Below are 18,416 nucleotides of genomic sequence, written 5' to 3' on the forward strand. Positions count from 1 at the left end.
TTTTGCCCACACATCATTCACTTTTTGGAGCGTTGGCTTGAAATTGAGGGGTTTGTGTGCCTGTGTTTCTGGAACCGACGTGCCTTCCGTGAGCCCTAGAGGTCTCTGCACTTTCTTCAAATGGGCTGATTACAACACAGAGGATGTGGACAGTGGAGTTTTTCCTGTTTGATGTCACACTGCTACCCTTTAAAAGTCCGAGGGAAAAAAGGAGGGAACCCAGCCTGGGATCCTCACACCAGATACCCACAAAGAAGAAGAGGAGAAAAAGGCCAGGGAGGCCAGCCCACAGTCAGGGGGCAGTGTCAGGTTTCAATTCCGTGCCAGCCATTCAGAGAGCAGTGATGTCGGGGCCCAGCCTGGGGCTCCTGGTCTGCATCCTGTGCAGTGCAGTCAGAGCCTTTCCCGATGCCTCCCCGCTGCTCGGCTCCAGCTTGGGTGGCCTGACCCACCTGTACACGGCCACAGCGAGGAACAGCTACCACCTGCAGATCCACAAGGACGGCCATGTGGATGGCACACCACATCAGACCATCTACAGTGAGTAGGGGCTTCATTCTGGCTGTGGAGAAGGGGGGTTCTTCTGTCCATCCACCTACAAGGGACTTGGGGAGACCTTGCGCTAGGTCAGAGGGCTAATCCAACCTCCTAGCTTCTTGCCCAGGATATGTGTGTGTGTGTGTGTGTGTGTGTGTGTGTGTGTGTGTGTGTGTGTGTGTGTGTCTGTGTTTAAACCTTGGGAGAAGATTCTGCCACCTCCCTAATTAGTATTTACTAGTTTCTCCCAACATGAATAATTTGTCTTAACTAAAATCCCTCTTCCCACAATAGCAGCCACTTTCTCTTTGTCCTGTCCAAAGAGTCAAAAAATGTACAGAAAGAGCAGCAAGAAGGCTAAGAGGAAAAAGCCAGATAGGTCAATAAACACTGAGTTTTAGCTCATGAACTTTGGACTGGGTTAGCAATGGAGGTTGTGAAGAAAATTCCAGACTAAGGTTTGGGATAGATGAACTCAGCGGGTCTTTCCAACTCCAACTCTGAGCTTCTTGTATTCTGGCCTTATAAAAGTTATCAGAAAAAAATGTATTAAAGACCTGCTATCCAGGTATATTGTCTTGGTGAGTCTGATCAAGTATACAAGCTATTCATGCACTCATCTGTCTGTGTATGCATACATCCATCCATCCATCTATCCATCCATCCATCCAACAGGTTTACTGGGAGCTTCGAGGTACCCCATTTGGTATGAATTGCTGATTCTTCTCTGTGGAGCTGACAGGTCCATTCAGTAGCAGATTGAGCTAGTTGGGAACCCTTCGCCCACACAAGACAACTGGAATGTTTTTAAAGATTAGGTTTTGGAAAGTTGTTTCACCCATCCACAATGGTCAATTATTTATTATTCAAATGAGGGTCTCTTGGTGTGCACCTTTATAAAAGATAACAGGGTAGGAGGGAGGATGGATATTGAAAAAGACAAGGTCTTCTATTTTATGAAAATATGTAAAAATTATTCTAAGCATACAGAAAAATGCACACTGATTCAATATAGATCAAATTAAAGGAATGAAAGAGTAATCACAGTCTCTATTTACTTAAAGAAAACTTCTTATAGGAATAACAATTTGCTCTTCATTATTATACTAAATTACTCAGTAACTTTGCTGTGACCTTGCTGTATGCAAGACACTAATTTTGCTAAGAATCAAAGGTCCTTAAACTTGGTAGCAAGATACATGCACATGAAAGCCAACAGTTCAAACTTTTGCAAGTGTTCAATGGGTGGTGATAGGAGGTGAGAGGAAGGAGAAAAGGTCTGTCCAAATACCAAACAGATTCCAGAACTCACACAGATATAGTAGGATTCAGGAGTCAACATCTTGAAAGCCAAGTTTGAGTCTAACGGCAAAAATCTGCAATAAATCTGGATACACTTGATGCACCCAGAGTGCCAGTCATATTATCCAGTGGATATTTAACGGAACCTACAATGTGTGTGGCATCATACAAAGCTCTGTGACTACAAAGGGAGACACAACATAGCGGGCCACCCTTACTTCCACTGCAAGGTGATAGGTGATTTAAAATGCATGACAGTAAATTATGGTAAATTATCTTGATTCCCATAGATGGAAAAGACTTCATACAACTAGAGAATGCTGATGAAACTGTCCAGAATCATGGACTCCCTTCACTGAAAGAAACCCCCCAAAGACATGTCCTCCTGAACACGACATAGAGAGGAACAGTGTGTACCAGCTGTGATGGGCTCACTGCTCCAGTGTGGGGCCCAGGCAAGCACTGGGGAGCAGGCAAGCAGAATTATAGAACTTTCCCTCAAATATCCATGGACATCAGGCCCACAGGAGGCACTGAGTACTAGTTGGAATTAATTATTAGGTTGGTGCAAAAATAATTGTGTTTTTGCAATTATTTTAAACATTTAAACTGCAATTATTTTTGCACCAACCTAATAAAATGACTGAAAAGAAGCAAAATGAATTGAACTGATTTCAGATTTTTTTTTTTTTTGACAGAGAAGTGATTTTTTTTTTTTGGTCAGATATAGCTACTAGCTAAGCACTATGCCTCTAGATATCAACACAAACCTAGGGAGGGGAACTCAGGTCAGGGTGGTGGAGGGAGACAGTTTCTTAGTTTATATACTCTTTTGTGCTATTAAAATCAGTTATCATGTGCATTACCAAAAATTTTATATATATGTACTGAAATAAAAGTTATCAAAAAGGAGAGAGGAAACATTGGTGCATGTAGATAGGTAGCACAACTAATTAACAGAGGATTTATAATTACCTCCTCAGTGAGCATAAAGCAATACTTTTAAACCAACGGGAAGGTGTGGAATAGTTTTCTCCCCTCCTAATTATTTATAAAGTTCCAGTGAAATGTTTCATTTGATTATTGTGCTTTTTAGTAAAGTCTTGATTAATAGTCAAGAGCCCAACCGATCTTTGCGTTGCTGGTCACTGTGAAATTATCTGCCGACAAGATTCTGTAATGTCCTTTCAGACTCACAGCGCTCCTGTCTGGGAGCCTCTCCCGTGTCCCCATGTGCTGTCCTACTGCGAACAGCACCAGCCTCCCACTGCCCACTATCCCCACTTTGTGGAGGCAGCAGAAAAGAGATGCTTCTCACCCCTGGTTAATGTCACTTCCTCGGGCCTAGTACTTTTACTTCCTCCAGCTTCCCCATAGCTTTTCCTTTACTTGAAGCTGAATTGTCCTCAAGCTATTTAATCCTTCAAAATTTTATCTTTCTTTTGGAGAGTTCGAAGCACTTTACATCCATCATCTCATTTGTCATTGACTGACTGTGACACTTGAACAGGAGCAGATAATTTTCCACTTTGACAGCAGAGATGGAGATAAAGTGGTAATATAACAATTACCAGTATTTAGAAAGTGCTCTTATGGTGGATAAAATATTATCTTATTACATCCTCAAGACAACCAAATGAGGTAGATGATTCTACTCTATACTATGAGAAAATGAAGGTTAAATGATTTAAATAACTGGCTCAAGGTCACATAGGTAGTAAATGACGTAGAGGACACCTTGACCCCAAACCTCTGCTTCTTCTAATGCACCACCTGCTGTCACTGAAAGGAACAACCATTAAATCTGCCTTGCTCCAACAGGTTGTAGCTCAAGCAGCCTGTGATTTGTTCCTTCCTTCCGCTGAATTCTGCCCTTGAATCTGTGCAGACTGTGAAAACATGTCTTCTGAAATTGCAGAAGGAAGGAACTCTGTCTCTTACATTTCCTGAACTTTCACATTGGCTTATGTTGGTTTGATGCAAGCCTGGGTGTGCTCCATAGCACCTGCTCACTGCTCCTCCGCAGGCTGTTTTCTGTGGGGACTGGCCCTGGAGACCAGGAGTGTGTGCACCCTGCACGCTGTCTAGTGACCCTGAGCATCAGGCAGCATGACTGGCAAAGTATGGGCTGGTCATAGTGGCAGCTCAGCACCTACCGCATAATGCCTTCCAGCTGCTCAACACTTTCGAGTCATTTTTACACCATCCCATTTGATTCTAATCATAACCCTATAACGTTGGAAGGACAGCTATTATTATTCTCTTTTCACATCTGACGAAACTGACACTAGAGCAATGACTTGCCCAAGGCTACAAAGTTAGTAAAGGGCATATCTGGGACCAGAATCCAGGTACCCCGGTTTCCTGTTCCCGGGTCAGTGCCCTCTCCCTGACGGACGCGGGGCATGGTGACGGGGTTCTCGTGGCCTGCAGCATGTTTTCTGGCACTGGATTTTGTCTTCTCACACTGGGAATAATTTCTGTTGGAGGCAAGCTGAAGGGTCGCAGGAAGAGGATGTTAGACTCACTGACCTGAGTTTGAATCCTGCCTAAGTTTCCGTATCACTTAAATGGGGATGCTGCTACTATCACTATTAATATTAACAGTACAATAGTTGTTTTGAGAATTTAAAATACGTAAAGTACTTAGAGCACAATCACTCAAAAACAGCTACTCAGTGCCATTTTTTCCTGATTAGATTGAAAATTTATTAGGACAGAAACTACTTCCCACACGTTTCTGATGTTTTTCTCAGGGCTTATGTCACCACAAAATTAGCCACATATATGAGATATATAGGCAGACCCCATTATGGAGTAATTTAAATATCCTCTACACCACCCATGCCCCATCCCACTTCCAGAAGCTTCCCAAAAAGCTAACCCTCATCCAAACTTAGAAACAAATGAACTTTTCTCTTTGGCCGCTCCCTTTCTCTTCTTCCTGGGCTTGCTCCCGCTTCATTCCCTCTGCCCCACAGCATTCAGGCCTCATTCAGTCCATATCAAGACCTGTACTCAGCTCACATCTAAGTATTGCCAGCTGCTCTCCTAAGAGGTCCAGTATTGAGCCTACATGGGGTGAGGGAGGAGACAGGCTGTAAGTCACCCCACGACGCTCCACCACTTACTGAGCACAAGACATTTCTAGAAAAGGGATTCAAACCCCTACCTGGGCTCCTTACTTGAGGCTGTGAGGCCAAATGAGATGCAAGGGGAAGTTCTGTGGTAGGCAAATGGAAGTGGTCCCAAAGTCTTTAGGAAATGATTTTCCACAGAAAATGTCAGGTAATTAAACAGCGCTGGGGGGGTGGGGGGTGGGAGCAGAAGTCTTGCTGAATTGTACCCTTGCCACAAAAAGAGAGAGCTTTAGACTTTATTTAACTGGTCATTGGCACTTGTTAAACTCACACTTTTCCATGGGGGTGGGTGAGGGGGGTCATACTTAAAGCTATTATCGATTATTTAAGGTGTAAGTAGTATGAATGGGTTTCAAGCCCTTTTAGGAAACTATTTTTGAGAGAGGCATTGAAAGACCAGGAGGGACTGAACCTGGAGGGGACACCACTAAGTGAAAAAAAGACAAAGAACAGCGATAAAGACCCAAGAATAAATTCCATCCATCCCTGGTATCTATTCAACACGGAAACATAAACCCTCTGCTTCTAAGTAGCTCCCTCTAGGGAAAGTACTAGGTATGTGAACTTAATTAAGCAAGGTGAATGAAATGCATGTTATTATACAACAGAGGGGTAGGCCTGGTTCTGAGGGAGCTGATTAGGGATATTAGGAAAGTTTCCATAGACATAATGACATCTGAGCCGAGCCCTGAAGGGTGAGTCACTTCAACAAGCAGAACCGGGAGGGAGGGGAAGAACAATTCTAATACGGTTCTTGACATGCGTGTATGATGGGTGTTGACTGATGTATCAGTGACTATTGCACAGCTACCTCGGTGGAAAATCAGCCTCTGTGTGCAAGCTGGACCCTTGAAAGACATCTCGGTACAGGTTGTAAAATCACAAAGGCAGAAGGCTTGGGAGAACATGACCACCACCACAAACATGAAGGGGAATTAGCCAGGCAAGGGAGAAATAGTCCAAGAAACATGTACAATGCAGGTAAAAGAACATTAGGAGTTCAGAGTGCTCCATGCAGCAAGAGGATGAGGAAGGAGGCAACTGGAGGGAGAGGAGGGGGAATCAGAAGAAGTGATGCTGAACAAGTAAGTGCAAGGGGAGGGTTATATGAAATCATCACCACCATTAAAATAAATCAACGGAGGATTCATGAAGGTAGGTTTTCAGAAAGTGCTTGAAGGTGAGAACTGGGCGTGCAGCAAAGACGTGACCTGAATGATTTTCTCCACAGGTGCCCTGATGATCAGCTCAGAGGATGCTGGCTTTGTGGTGATAACAGGTGTGATGAGTAGAAGATACCTCTGCATGGACTTCAGGGGCAACATTTTTGGATCAGTGAGTTTCTTTTTGTGCTGGTCACCATTTGCAAATAATTATCTATTTTTTTTGACAGCTCATAGATGCTTATAGCTTGAAGATTCCATTTGCATTATACTTTGATGATTGTTTTCACTGAGTACTTTTTTCAGTATAAGTATTAAACGCTCAGGTTTACACCACTGGGGTTTGAATCCAGGTAGTCTGGTTTTGGAGCCCAGATTCTTAACCTCTATTATAAACTGCCCGTTAGGACCCATTTTTGTGTCTAGCACAGCACCTTGTATGTAGCCGGTGTGTCCTTTAGTCTGGTAAATGCATGTTGCAAAGTGCGTTAGAAAGGGTGAGAAGCCCTGGCCTCTTCTGGATTCGGTTATTACACGTCCTTGACCTTGGATAAGTCCCCTCACGTCTCTAAACTTTCCTCACCTGGAAAAAGTGAAGTGCGATGGACCCCGGGCCCTGTGGGTCTCCCTCAACCCCCCACTTAGAGATCTCTAATTAATTATCTGCCCCAACTGCAATGACTGGTCCTTCAGATTGGTAAGCAAAGGATTTCCCACACTACAGGTTGCAGAGCACATCCCAAAGGATTTTGAGATAGTACAGTAGTAGGACTGCTTATCTCAGGAGCCTTTTACACCAGACAGACCGACTAGAAGTTCCAGGAGCAATGCCTTTCTGTTTTGCTTACTGCTGTGTCCCAGCATCTGTAGTGGTATCTGGCCCAGAGCAGATAAATACCTGTTGAAGAAATAAATATGGACAATAAATACGTACATATGTACATACAGACAGACCTGTTGACCAGATACAGGCATATAGATCTCACCTGTGAAACACTGCTTCATGGAGTTTGAGGATTAAGGGAAGTAATTAATATGCAAAGATCCTAGCAGGCACTCGATAAAAGCTGGCACTAATTAGTGGCAGACTAAGGGCTCAGAACTAGGACAATCTGTTGCCAAAGTTCATGTCCCTGATTCCCAGACTGTCTTAACTCTCTGATGTGAGCACCCTCACTTATGTTTGGTCCTGCAAACTCCATCCCACCTCCTTTCTCCAGGTAAGTAGACAGAGCCAAGCCACCTTCCAGCCAAAAGAGCGTTCAAAAGGCAGAAAATCGGAAGGACAAGGCTACGTTTACGTTAGCCCTCTGTCCAGCAACCAGGCACAGGAAACGCGGCTCTGTCCATGTCTAGCCCGAGAGCCCGAGAGCCGCGCGCCCACCCAGCAGGCGTCCGGGCAGCCTGCGGCCCCTGGGGTTGCTACTCCCGGGGCAGTGGGCGATTTGGAAAGCACTAGTCAAAATCACGTTTCCCCAGCAGGGCACAGTGGGGTTAACTACACCGACCGACCTAATAGCGTTGTCGGGAGAGATGAAGCTGCTGCCATCACCAACTTACCCGCAGCGTTTCAGGCTGGTCCGCACGGAGCAGGGGCCCAGGGCCGGGGGCGCGGGGCCGCACTCGCCGCCCTCACGGGCCCTCACCTGGCTCGTTTTGCCCTTTCAGCATCACTTCAGTCCCGAGAGTTGCAAGTTCCGCCAGCGGACGCTGGAGAACGGCTACGACGTGTACCACTCGCCCCAGCACCGCTTCCTCGTCAGCTTGGGCCGGGCGAAGAGGGCCTTCCTGCCGGGCACCAACCCCCCGCCCTACTCCCAGTTCCTGTCCCGGAGGAACGAGATCCCCCTGTTCCACTTCAACACCCCGCGGCCGCGGCGGCACACGCGCAGCGCCGAGGACGACGACTCGGAGCCCGACCCGCTGAGCGTGCTGAAGCCCCGGCCCCGGATGACCCCCGCCCCGGCCTCCTGCTCCCAGGAGCTCCCCAGCGCCGAGGACAACAGCCTGGTGGCCAGTGACCCCTTAGGGGTGCTCAGAGGCAGCAGGGGCAACGCACACGGCGGGGGGCTGGGAGTGGTGAGGTGCCGCCCCTTCCCCAAGTTTATCTAGGGACACCAGACAGAAATCCTTTCCCACCACCTTTCAGAAAAGTAAACTGTTTTGAAAGGGACCAGCTCCCTTTACACACCAAGGAAGGGAAGGTGGGTTTATGTGTGGAATTAGCTGCCTCTCTCCATTTCCTTTCCCAGGAAAGCCCCTGAGAATCTGCCTTTGAGGCCTGAGAAATGAGAGTTTCACTGCCTTCCTCAACCCACTCATACCACCTTTCTGAACTGAGAAGCCCCCATAGGTAAACTAGGCATTTCCCCTGCACTAAGGAAGGGAGGTGGAATTTCTCCTTCCCTTATTTCCCTCTATGTGCCTCTCTTCTTAATCAGTGTAGCACTGAAAACAAAGCAAGGGCTTAGTGAGCTCACCACTTGTGAAGTGAAGGAAGAGCCAATGCCAGCAGCTTCTCCACTGTCCTTGCAGTGGTTACCTTGGCCCTGGTGACATTTGAGCGTATGACCTTGACCTGGGGCAGTAACAGCTGGGTAACCAGGGCACCACATGGTAGGACTGATGCAAAGACCACACTGTCAGCTCTTCACTGTGATTTCTTTACTACCTTGCCGCAGTGGCTAGGGGATTAGTTAAAACATTCCTAGGCCAGCGGGTCTGAGTCTTAATCCACTTGGAAATTCTGGGGGCGTTAAATGAAGAGAGCTTTCAGGCCCAGGAGCCCCAGTACTACCCTGAGGAAAACCAAAGCTCATTTGCCACATAGCTGAGGAGCACCAGACAGGTGGGAGTGTTGCTCAGGCCTCACCCTCCCCTTACCCTGTGACTTAGGGTCTTCCCACAAGGGGACCCATTTTCCTACCTCTATTTGAGCAGGATATTAAGAAGCAAAGTAGATTTAAAGGCGGCTTCTCCCCAGTCACCTTCCCCCCAGTGCTACCATATATACAACCTCAGAAACTGATCCATTCTTTTTACTTATGAGAGAAACGTCCGGCAACTGTTTTCACCTGATGGTTTTACGCTGAACTTGAAGGACTAGTTCCTATTCTGAAACACTAAGATTCTAATATTATATAGCAGTGCATGGCAAATATTTTCTTCATATAGTTTTCATTTCCCGTTGGAGTGTAATACTGTACAAAAGCTATTGGAAGCTCCTCAATACTGATAACTAGATGCAAAATTCCCAAAGGATTTAGGTAGAAAACTGGTTTTCCGAACAAACTCAGCACCATTTATCAGGGGTTTTCTGTTTGTCAGAGCCAAAGTAGCCCCCACAATTTCCTATGGCCCTTAGCATGTGGCAATATTTATTTATTTATTTGGAAGATTTTGCCTATCGCTCTATATTTATATATATTTATAAAAATGTAAGCTCACCTTTTTCCTTTCTTCTGTTTAAAAGAAAAATAAAATTCACCTCAACTTCTGTTAGCTTCTCCTCTCTGTATCACTGCATCAAAGCATGTCAGAATGTGAGAATAAAAGGGGTTATATTGGGAAAATGCAGAGAAGGCAAAGTTGTAAAAGAATATCAGCAGTTTAAGATATTCAGTTTTTTCCATTTATAAGTAGACAATTTTAATGAATTATTAAAAATAAAGATTTTTTTCATTGCTATTGGCTTTCTGATCATTTTACCTCTAAAGTGTTTCCTTGAAAGAGAGAATTTTTTTTTATTTGACGACTACCCAGACACAACCACACAATCCCAGTAAACCGGATGCTCTGTACTTAGCACAACGTTACTGCCCTGTGAGACTTGATAGCAGAACAAAATAATGAATAGACATGTCTTCTCTTTTTTGAAATTGGTGTCCCCAGAAGCCCTTCTTTAATCTCTATCTGCTCAGTTACCAAAACACAGGAAGCAAAGATGCCTATTACACATTTACATCTCTCTGCATTCAAATTTACATCAGTCAAGCTTACAATTTTTCATTACCTGACTTTAGCCATCAGCGTCTCCCTTTCAACAATTAATGTAAAAGAACTTAGTATAAGACTCACTATTTTGACTGCTGTTCAAATGACCTTCTGACAAAATCTACAAAGGGGATTGTCTTCTGATTATGTCCCTTTAAGAGTCTGAATAACAAAGTCCACTGTACTATAGAGAAAGGGGATGGATAGCCATCATGCTATATATAGGAGTGCCGGTCAAATGCTATATTTCTTTGATCACCCAAAACAGACTTAACAAAGGAAGATTATTGTTTTAAAAGTTCTATCCAGTCTTTTTTTTTTTTTTTTTTATCTTTTTAACAGATAACTTGGCCTCTGCTTGTAAGTTTCATCCATCCTTAGCATTTCAGTTTTCTCACCCAGAGGACTTTAAAATCGATAATCCCTAGGAATGGAACAATACCAAAATCATCATTTGGGAATAAACAAGACTTCATTCCATTGTAGAAGGAGAATAAAACACTGTAGAGAAAAAAAGGTATTCTATAGACATTTCCCTGTCCAGCTGAGAAAGCAGCTGGGCTTTGTGGGGTAGGGTAGCTGAGAAAGAGAAGCTGTGCAAAGGGGAGATTTCAAAAGTCTACGTGAGCCTTCACTGCAGGCCTTTGGCCAAGGACTGGGCTGCACATGCACAGGGAAGGAGTCAGCAAGACCTAACAAAGATCATCTGCTACAGAACTGGGAGATGAACAGGGAGTGATGCTAGAGGCCATGAAATGCTGAGAAACATTAGAAATCCAACTAAGCCAGGGTGAAGAGACTCACTGAGTGCATCAGCATTTAGTTGAGACTGCAGAAAGGCCACATCCTAGAAGGAAGGCTTAAGCCCCAGAAAAAGTAATGCACCCTAAAACTAAATTCAAAACTGAAGTTGACCTGCTCTAACAGAGAATTATGGATAAGGAAGCCTGACATGACCACGACAATCTTCCACTAGTTTAACTGTCTGCCAGAACAAAACTGAACTTCCTTTAAAAGAAGATGACACAATCCAGACTCAATACATGGTATCATCCACATTTTATGAGAAGAAATAAGGGAAAATGGCCCACAATCAAGAGAAAACACAGTCACTAGAAACCAACCATAAGATGACCCATATGTTGGAATTAACAGGCAAGAATTTTAAAGCAGCTATTATAACTAAATTTAAGGATTTTAAAGGCAAGTTTGATCATAATGAACAAACAAATTAGGTATCTCAAGAGAGAAAGCAAATAATAGAGAAGAGCCAAATAGAAATCCAGAATTGAAAAATACAATACTTGAAATGAAAAATGTATTAAATGGGCTTAATAGCAGGTTGGAGATGAAAGAAGAAATATAGCCATTTAATATAAAGAAAGTTATCTAATCTGAAGAGAAAAAAATAAGTTTGAAAATCAATGACCAGAATGTCAGTGATCTGTGGGACAATATCAAACCATCCAAAATATGTGTAAGTGGAGTCCCCGTGTTTCCCACGCAGGGGTCCTTGCCCCTCTCAGGATAGAAATCAAGAGAGTGGGTGAAACAGTTTGCAGATAGAAAAGTTTCTTAAAGCAAAAGCTTGATGCACCGAGGGAGCACACTCCAAAAGAGAATAGATGTGGCTCCCTGAGGTCTATGGGCAGAGCGTTTTTTAGGTGCCCTCAGGTTAGGGGCTGGGTTAGCTTTGATTGAGGGGAGGAATATTCATGAGTTTTCCAGGAATGGGGCAGGGCATTCCGAGAATTAGATTGCCACCCTCTTTTTGGTCTTATATGGGCCGCTCCAGGTCTGTCATGGCGCTGCTGTGTGTGTTATTTAGTATGTAATGAGGACAGGTCACCCAGAGGACAGCTCCTTTACTGGTGTTTGGGTGCTGTTATGAGGACCTTTCCTAAATCTGATTATATCTCTTTTGCAGTTACCGCTCCAACCGTTCTTGTTTTTTATTGGTGGAAAAGTATGACTCAAGGTTGCTTCCCCAGTGCAGGTTTTGGCTAGATGGCTACCGCCTACACCAAAAGGATAGGAGCAGAAAAGATTTAGGAATAAGAACTATTTGAAAATATAATGGCTGAAATTTTCCTCAAACTCGTGAAAAACTAATGTACTGATACAAGAAGCTCAGCAAACCTAAAGCAAGATAAATACAAAGAAAACCACATTTAAAAATATTTAAGTCAAGCTGTTGAAAACGAAGATAAAATCTTGAAAGCTGCTGCAGAAAAAAATGACACTTTACACATAGGTGAACATGTATAAGAATTATGGCTGATTTCTCATTGTAACCACAGAACCAGCTCCAACTGGTCCTATTTTATTTCTAACAAAACCTGGAACCAAAGTTTAAACCTTGGATATAGCACTTACGAGTAACACTTTTGAACTCTTAACTGTTCCCGCCAATGGACCCAAAGGACTGGGACATTACTGGAACCTAAACACTGAACCATTTCAGAAGTGAAGGGTCCATTGTCCAGGAAGGTCTGGTATTGAACCCCTTAAATCTTGCCCTAAACTCTGGACTAGGGAGACAAATTTGAGCCTTGCCTCCTGTCTCCTTGCCAGTCGAGCCTACAAAAAAGCTTTTTTTTTTTTTTTTTTTTCCTCAAAAGCCAGTCCCGTAGCATTGGCTTCTGTGGGCGTCAGGCAGAGAGCCCTTGCTCAGTAATGTCATCATAAACAACGGAAGCCATGAAACAATGGGATGGCACATTGTAAAAGTTGAGAGAAAGTAAAAGCTACCTACTCAGAATTACATATTCAGCAAAAACGTGAATGAAATGAAGGTGGAAGATAATGAAGGTGAAATAAAAACTGAGAGAACCTCTCAGGCTGAAAACAAGTAACATCATATGGAAAAACTACAGGAAAGAAAGAAGAGCATCAGAAATAGGAAAAATGTGGGTAAATTTAAACAACAATTATTGAAATACATATAATATATATAAAATATATATAAATAATACTTTCTTCCCTTGATTTCTTTAAAATATTGCTTAAAGCAAAAGTTAGAACACTGTAGTGTGGGGTTAGTAATATATGTAGGTGTCATACACATGAAAAACTACCACACAGGATGGGAAGGGTAAATGAAACAACATGGCTGCAAGATTCTAACACTGTACGTGAAAGTCATGCAATACTAACTCTAAGTAAACTGTGACAAGTTAAGGATATTGCATATTGTAATTCATAAAGTAACCACCAAAATAATAATAATACAAAGAGATATGGGCAAAAAGACGATAAAAATATTAAAAGAGAATACTGGAAAATATTCAATTATCTCCAAAGAAGGCAGAAAAGAAAAAACAGTAGAACAAATATCAAACGGGACAAATAATAAAATGACCAACTAATACCAATCATATCAATAACTACATTATAGATAAATGAACACTACAACTAAAGCCAGGAATGGACAGACTGGAATAAGTAAAAATAACCAACTATATATTGTCTATAAAAGATGCACTGGAAAGAAAAGGCTGGAAAGATGTTGCATTAGTTCACTCAGGCTGTCTTAACAAAATACCACAGATTGAGTGGCTTAAACGATAGAGTTCTGAAGGGCAGAAGTCCAAAAGCAACATGTCAGCAGGTTTTGTTCCTCCTTAGGTCTCTTTCCGTGGCTTGCAGGTGGCTGCCTTCTCAATGTGTCTTCACAGTCTTTTCTCTGTGCACGTGCATCCCTGTATCTGTCAGTCTGTCCAAATTTCCTAATTCCTCTTATAAGGACACCAGTCGGATTGGATTAGGGACCTCATTGGCCTCATTTTCACGTAATCGCCTCTTTAAAGGCCCTATCTCCAAAAACAGTCACATTCTGAGTTACTGGGGCTAGGGCTTCAACTGGGGGCTAGCCTTTCAATGAATTTGGGGAGGGGGACCCACAATTCAATCCATAACAGATATATACAGTGAAAACGGTAAGCATAAGAAATAATACCATACAAAATAAGCCTTATATTAAGGAATATTGCCATAGGTAAAGAGGAACATTAATACTGATGAAGGGGCCAATTCATAAGGGAAACATAAAAGTCATAAATGTTTATGTTTCTAAAAACAGAGCAACAAAACAAATAAACTAAAACTGACAAAACTGAAGGGAGAAAAAGACAAGTGCAAATCATCGTTGGAAATGTGAACACCCCTCTCAGTAATTAATTAAGTAAATAGTTAAAGAAACAGTGAGGCTAGAGATAGCTGAGCAACACTAGTAATGAACTTTATATGATTTACATTAATAGAACACTAAACCCAACAACTGAAAAATAGTCTCTTTCCAAATACAACTGGAATGTCCATCAATATAGATCATATGCTGGGCCAACAAATAAGTCTCAATGAACTCAAAAGTTCAAAATCTTATCGAGAAACCTAAGTAATTGAGTAAATAAATAAGTGGGGGAGAAGAGTCTAATCTCTCAGGCAGAAGAATTCCAAATAATTTATGTAGATACTTTGTTCTCAGAGAGGGCAGCATAAATCCCAGCTGTACACAGTGACTTCTTTCCAAAGGATACAGCATGGAAAGGAGGGGAAAAGTGTATCTTTACAGTAGAAAAAGTGACAAACACTACCTCAGCCACGTGATCAAGGTCAACATCAACAAATCAAATAAGCCATGCTGATAGTATGTACTTGATATGATGTGATAAAAACGATACTTTGCTCTATGGGCTTCCTACCGAAAAACCATAATCCCACCCTACTCATGAAGAAAAACGTCAAATTCCAATAAGAAGGCATCCTACGAAACAACTGACCAGTATTCAAAAAAAGAAAGAAAGAAAAGTCTGAGAGACTGTCACAGCTAAGAGGAGCTTAGGGAGCCATGACAACTAAACATAATGTGGTATGGGATGGGACTGGGCATTATGGAACAGAAAAGGAACACTAGGTTAAAAACTAAGAAAGTCTGAATAAACCATGCACTTTATAGTTAATAATGTATCAATATTGATTCATTAATTGTAATAAGTGTGCCACACTAATGCAAGAGGTCAATAATAGGGGAAATTTAGTGCAGGGAATATGGGAACTCTTATCGTCTCAATTTTTTTGTAAATCTAAAAACTATTTTGAAAAATAAAGTCTATTAAATACACACACACACACACACACACACACACACACACACACACATATACAAAAAAAAACCTTCAACAGCAAAAGAAAACCAACATAAGGAGTCCAGAAATAGACCCACACTTACATAATCAATTGATTTTTGACAAAGGAACCAAAGCAATTCTGGGGGAAAGGAAAGTGTTTTCAATAAATACCGCTGGAACAATTGAATATCCATGTGAAAAAACACAAAACTCAACCATTTACCTCACACCATACACAATCAATTAATCCCAGATAGATCAAATGAAAGGTAAAATTATAAAGCTTCTAGAAGGAAACACATTATCTCCATAACTGGGGGTAGCAAAGATTTCTTAGATAGACTAGAAAGCAATAACCATAAAACAACACAATAGTAAATTAGTCTTATGAAAATTAACAACTTCTCATTAAAAAAACACTATTAAGGGAAAATTATATTTGATAACAAATAGATTGTTTATTTTAAAACAAAGTTATAAATAATACATATATATATAAACACACACACACACACACACACACACACACACACTCACACATATAGCTGACAAAAGACCTGTATCTCCAAAATGTATAAAGAACTCGAACTCAACAATAAAAAGACAAATACAATTTTAAAAAGTAGATTTCACAAAGGAAGCTATAAAATAGCCAATAAGTATGTGAAAAAATGCTCCGCATCATTAGTTAACAAGGAAATGAAAAATTAAAAACACCATGACATACGACTACACACACAACAAAGGGCTAAAATTAAAGGCTGATAACATCAAAAGTGGGTGAGGTTGTGGAGCACCCAGAACTCTCTTACTTTGTTGGTGAGCATAAAAAGGTACAACCTCCCTGGAGAAAGATCTGACCAGTTTCTCGTATACTGAGCATACAGTCACACCTACCCTATGACCCAGCATTTGCACTCCTAGGTGGTTACCCAAGAGAAAGAAAAACATATGCCCACAAGACTAGTTAAAAAAAGGATTCATAGCCGTTTTTTCCATGATAGCCCCAAACTGGATGCAGTGCATGTGTTCACCAATAGAATAAACGTGGTGTAGTCATAGACTGGAATTCAGTGTAATGATAACAAGGAAGACCTAGATTAGCCATGAGCACACCTGGCACCCAGATCTTGGTTTCTGAATGTCATTTCCACTAAAAGGAAACAGGCTCTTTGGGGAAAAAACTGATTCCTGAGACTGGGGCTGGGAAAGAATAAGACAAGTCTGGAGCATCTTGTTATGTCTGAAAGTAAAAAAATGCTTAAAGAATGATGGGACTATGTCAAGAGAATACAAGAAGCATCTTGAAAGGGTTCCCACAGGACGAATCTGATGGATAACATAATAATAGTACTGATTTGAAGTCATTGAATGAGAACCTCCGAGTTCATACAATATAAATAAGTAGGGGAGAAGGGAACACGCTTCCTTACAGCATAGTGCTAACTAATGAGCATGGATACACAAATAGAGTTAGGAGATAACCACTGGTGGCTAAAAGAGTGGGTGAAAACTTCATGAGAAACCAGATAAATAGGAGTTTTATGGTGACACAACATCATGTCCCTTCTGCTGAGATTCACCAGACACATCTTTTCTGAGGCGCTTCAGACATGAATCATCTGAATCTAATAATGAAGAGTATCAAGGGAAAAAAACCCAGTAACTAGCCTGTACTTTTTTTTTTTTTTAATAACAAGGTCAAGAAAAACAAAGAAAGGCTAAGAAATGGTTCCAGAATGAAGGGGAATAAAGAAATATAATTAAATGCAACACCTGGTCCTGGATTGGATGCTGGACTGGGGGAAAAATAGCCATAACATCAGTGGAATAACTGACAAATTTTTAAAATTAAAAAATTTCATCAGACAGTATCATGTTGACAAAAATCCTCCAGATTTGATAATAGATTGTATCAGTGTCAAATTTCCTAATTTTGGTATTTATTCTGTGACTAAACATCTTTGATCTTAGGAAACACACTGAAATTTTGCAGGGAAAAAAGGCAAGGTGTCTCCAACTTCCTTTCAAATGTCTCCGGGGAAAACCTACATACAACACACATACATATACGTACACATAGAAAGACAGAGCGCAAACAGCAAGGCAAATGAGGCAAAATGCAAGCAAGTGGTGAATCCAGGTAAAAGGGTGCACAGAAAGGAGTTCCTCGTATTATTCTTGCAAGTTCTCTGTAGACTTTTGATATATCAAAACCAAAAGATTGCCAAAACACACACACACATACATCATTGTAATTACTCTCTATTTAATATGAGGAAACGACAGCTTGGGCTTATTGAGACTTTCTCAGCCACAAAACTATTTTTCCCCTTTCTTCTGCCTCGCCCCCAACCTCCAGTTCAAGCCATCGTTTCTCAGTCTAGTTGTGCAGGACACAGCTCCCTGGACCATGCTCGTATTGAAGCTGAGGCTGAGGCTGAGGCAGTTGGTCGGGAGTCGGCACAAGGTGGCCTGTGGCGTCATCACGCTGCTCAGAACCCAGCTCCAGGGAGAGCTGTTGTTCACAATCTTGGCTGTAGAGGGTGCAACTCACTGGCCCATGTGGGAATTGAACCGGTGACCTCTGTGTTAGGAGCACAGTGCTCCCCCCACCTGAGCCACCCGGCCGGGCCCCCACAAAATTTTTAAGAGGCAGGCTTAGAACTTGAATGCAGGTTTCTGACAATAAACCTTTCCTGTGTCACTGCCCACTCCCATCAGACAATCAACCAACAAATTACCCGTCTTATGCATACATGTAGACCACAAACACTTCCCCATTCCCTTAGCTCTCTGCCCTCCCCCTTGTCACTCTCCCGACTCCTCTTGCACAGGTCAAACATGCAAAGCATGACCCCTCCTCTGGCAGGGCCTCTGCACTCTCTCCTCCTGTCCGGGAGCTCTTCTCCCAGAGCTCAGCACAGTGCACTCAGATCCTCCACACTCCCTCCACTATCACCTTAGAAAGCCCTTCTGTTCTTGCCCTAAACAAAGCAGCCAGCACTCCTCCCTCAAGTCCCCTTACCCTGCTTCATTTTCCTCAGCACTGACCACACTGACATGTTACACAGTTATCTGTCTTGCCTGACAGAATATGGGTTCCACAAGGATGGGGACTTCATCTGTTTGTTTGTTGCTATACGAGTATA

At 42.3% G+C, this 18,416-nt stretch overlaps 1 protein-coding gene across 1 annotated transcript; it reads left to right on the forward strand.

Moving 5' to 3' along the window:
• Positions 1 to 238: 238 nt before the first annotated feature.
• On the forward strand, positions 239 to 9,780 carry FGF23 (fibroblast growth factor 23). The gene is made up of 3 exons (XM_019756923.3): positions 239 to 540; positions 6,211 to 6,314; positions 7,811 to 9,780. The coding sequence occupies exons 1-3, from the start codon at positions 345 to 347 to the stop codon at positions 8,252 to 8,254; spliced, it is 744 nt and encodes a 247-aa protein (XP_019612482.1). The 5' UTR covers positions 239 to 344; the 3' UTR covers positions 8,255 to 9,780.
• The last annotated feature ends 8,636 nt before the right edge of the window (positions 9,781 to 18,416 follow it).

The sequence above is a fragment of the Rhinolophus sinicus genome, chromosome 1 (genome assembly GCF_057876585.1).
Source record: "Rhinolophus sinicus isolate RSI-liver-muscle chromosome 1, RSI-T2T, whole genome shotgun sequence".
NCBI classification, from domain to species: domain Eukaryota; kingdom Metazoa; phylum Chordata; class Mammalia; order Chiroptera; family Rhinolophidae; genus Rhinolophus; species Rhinolophus sinicus.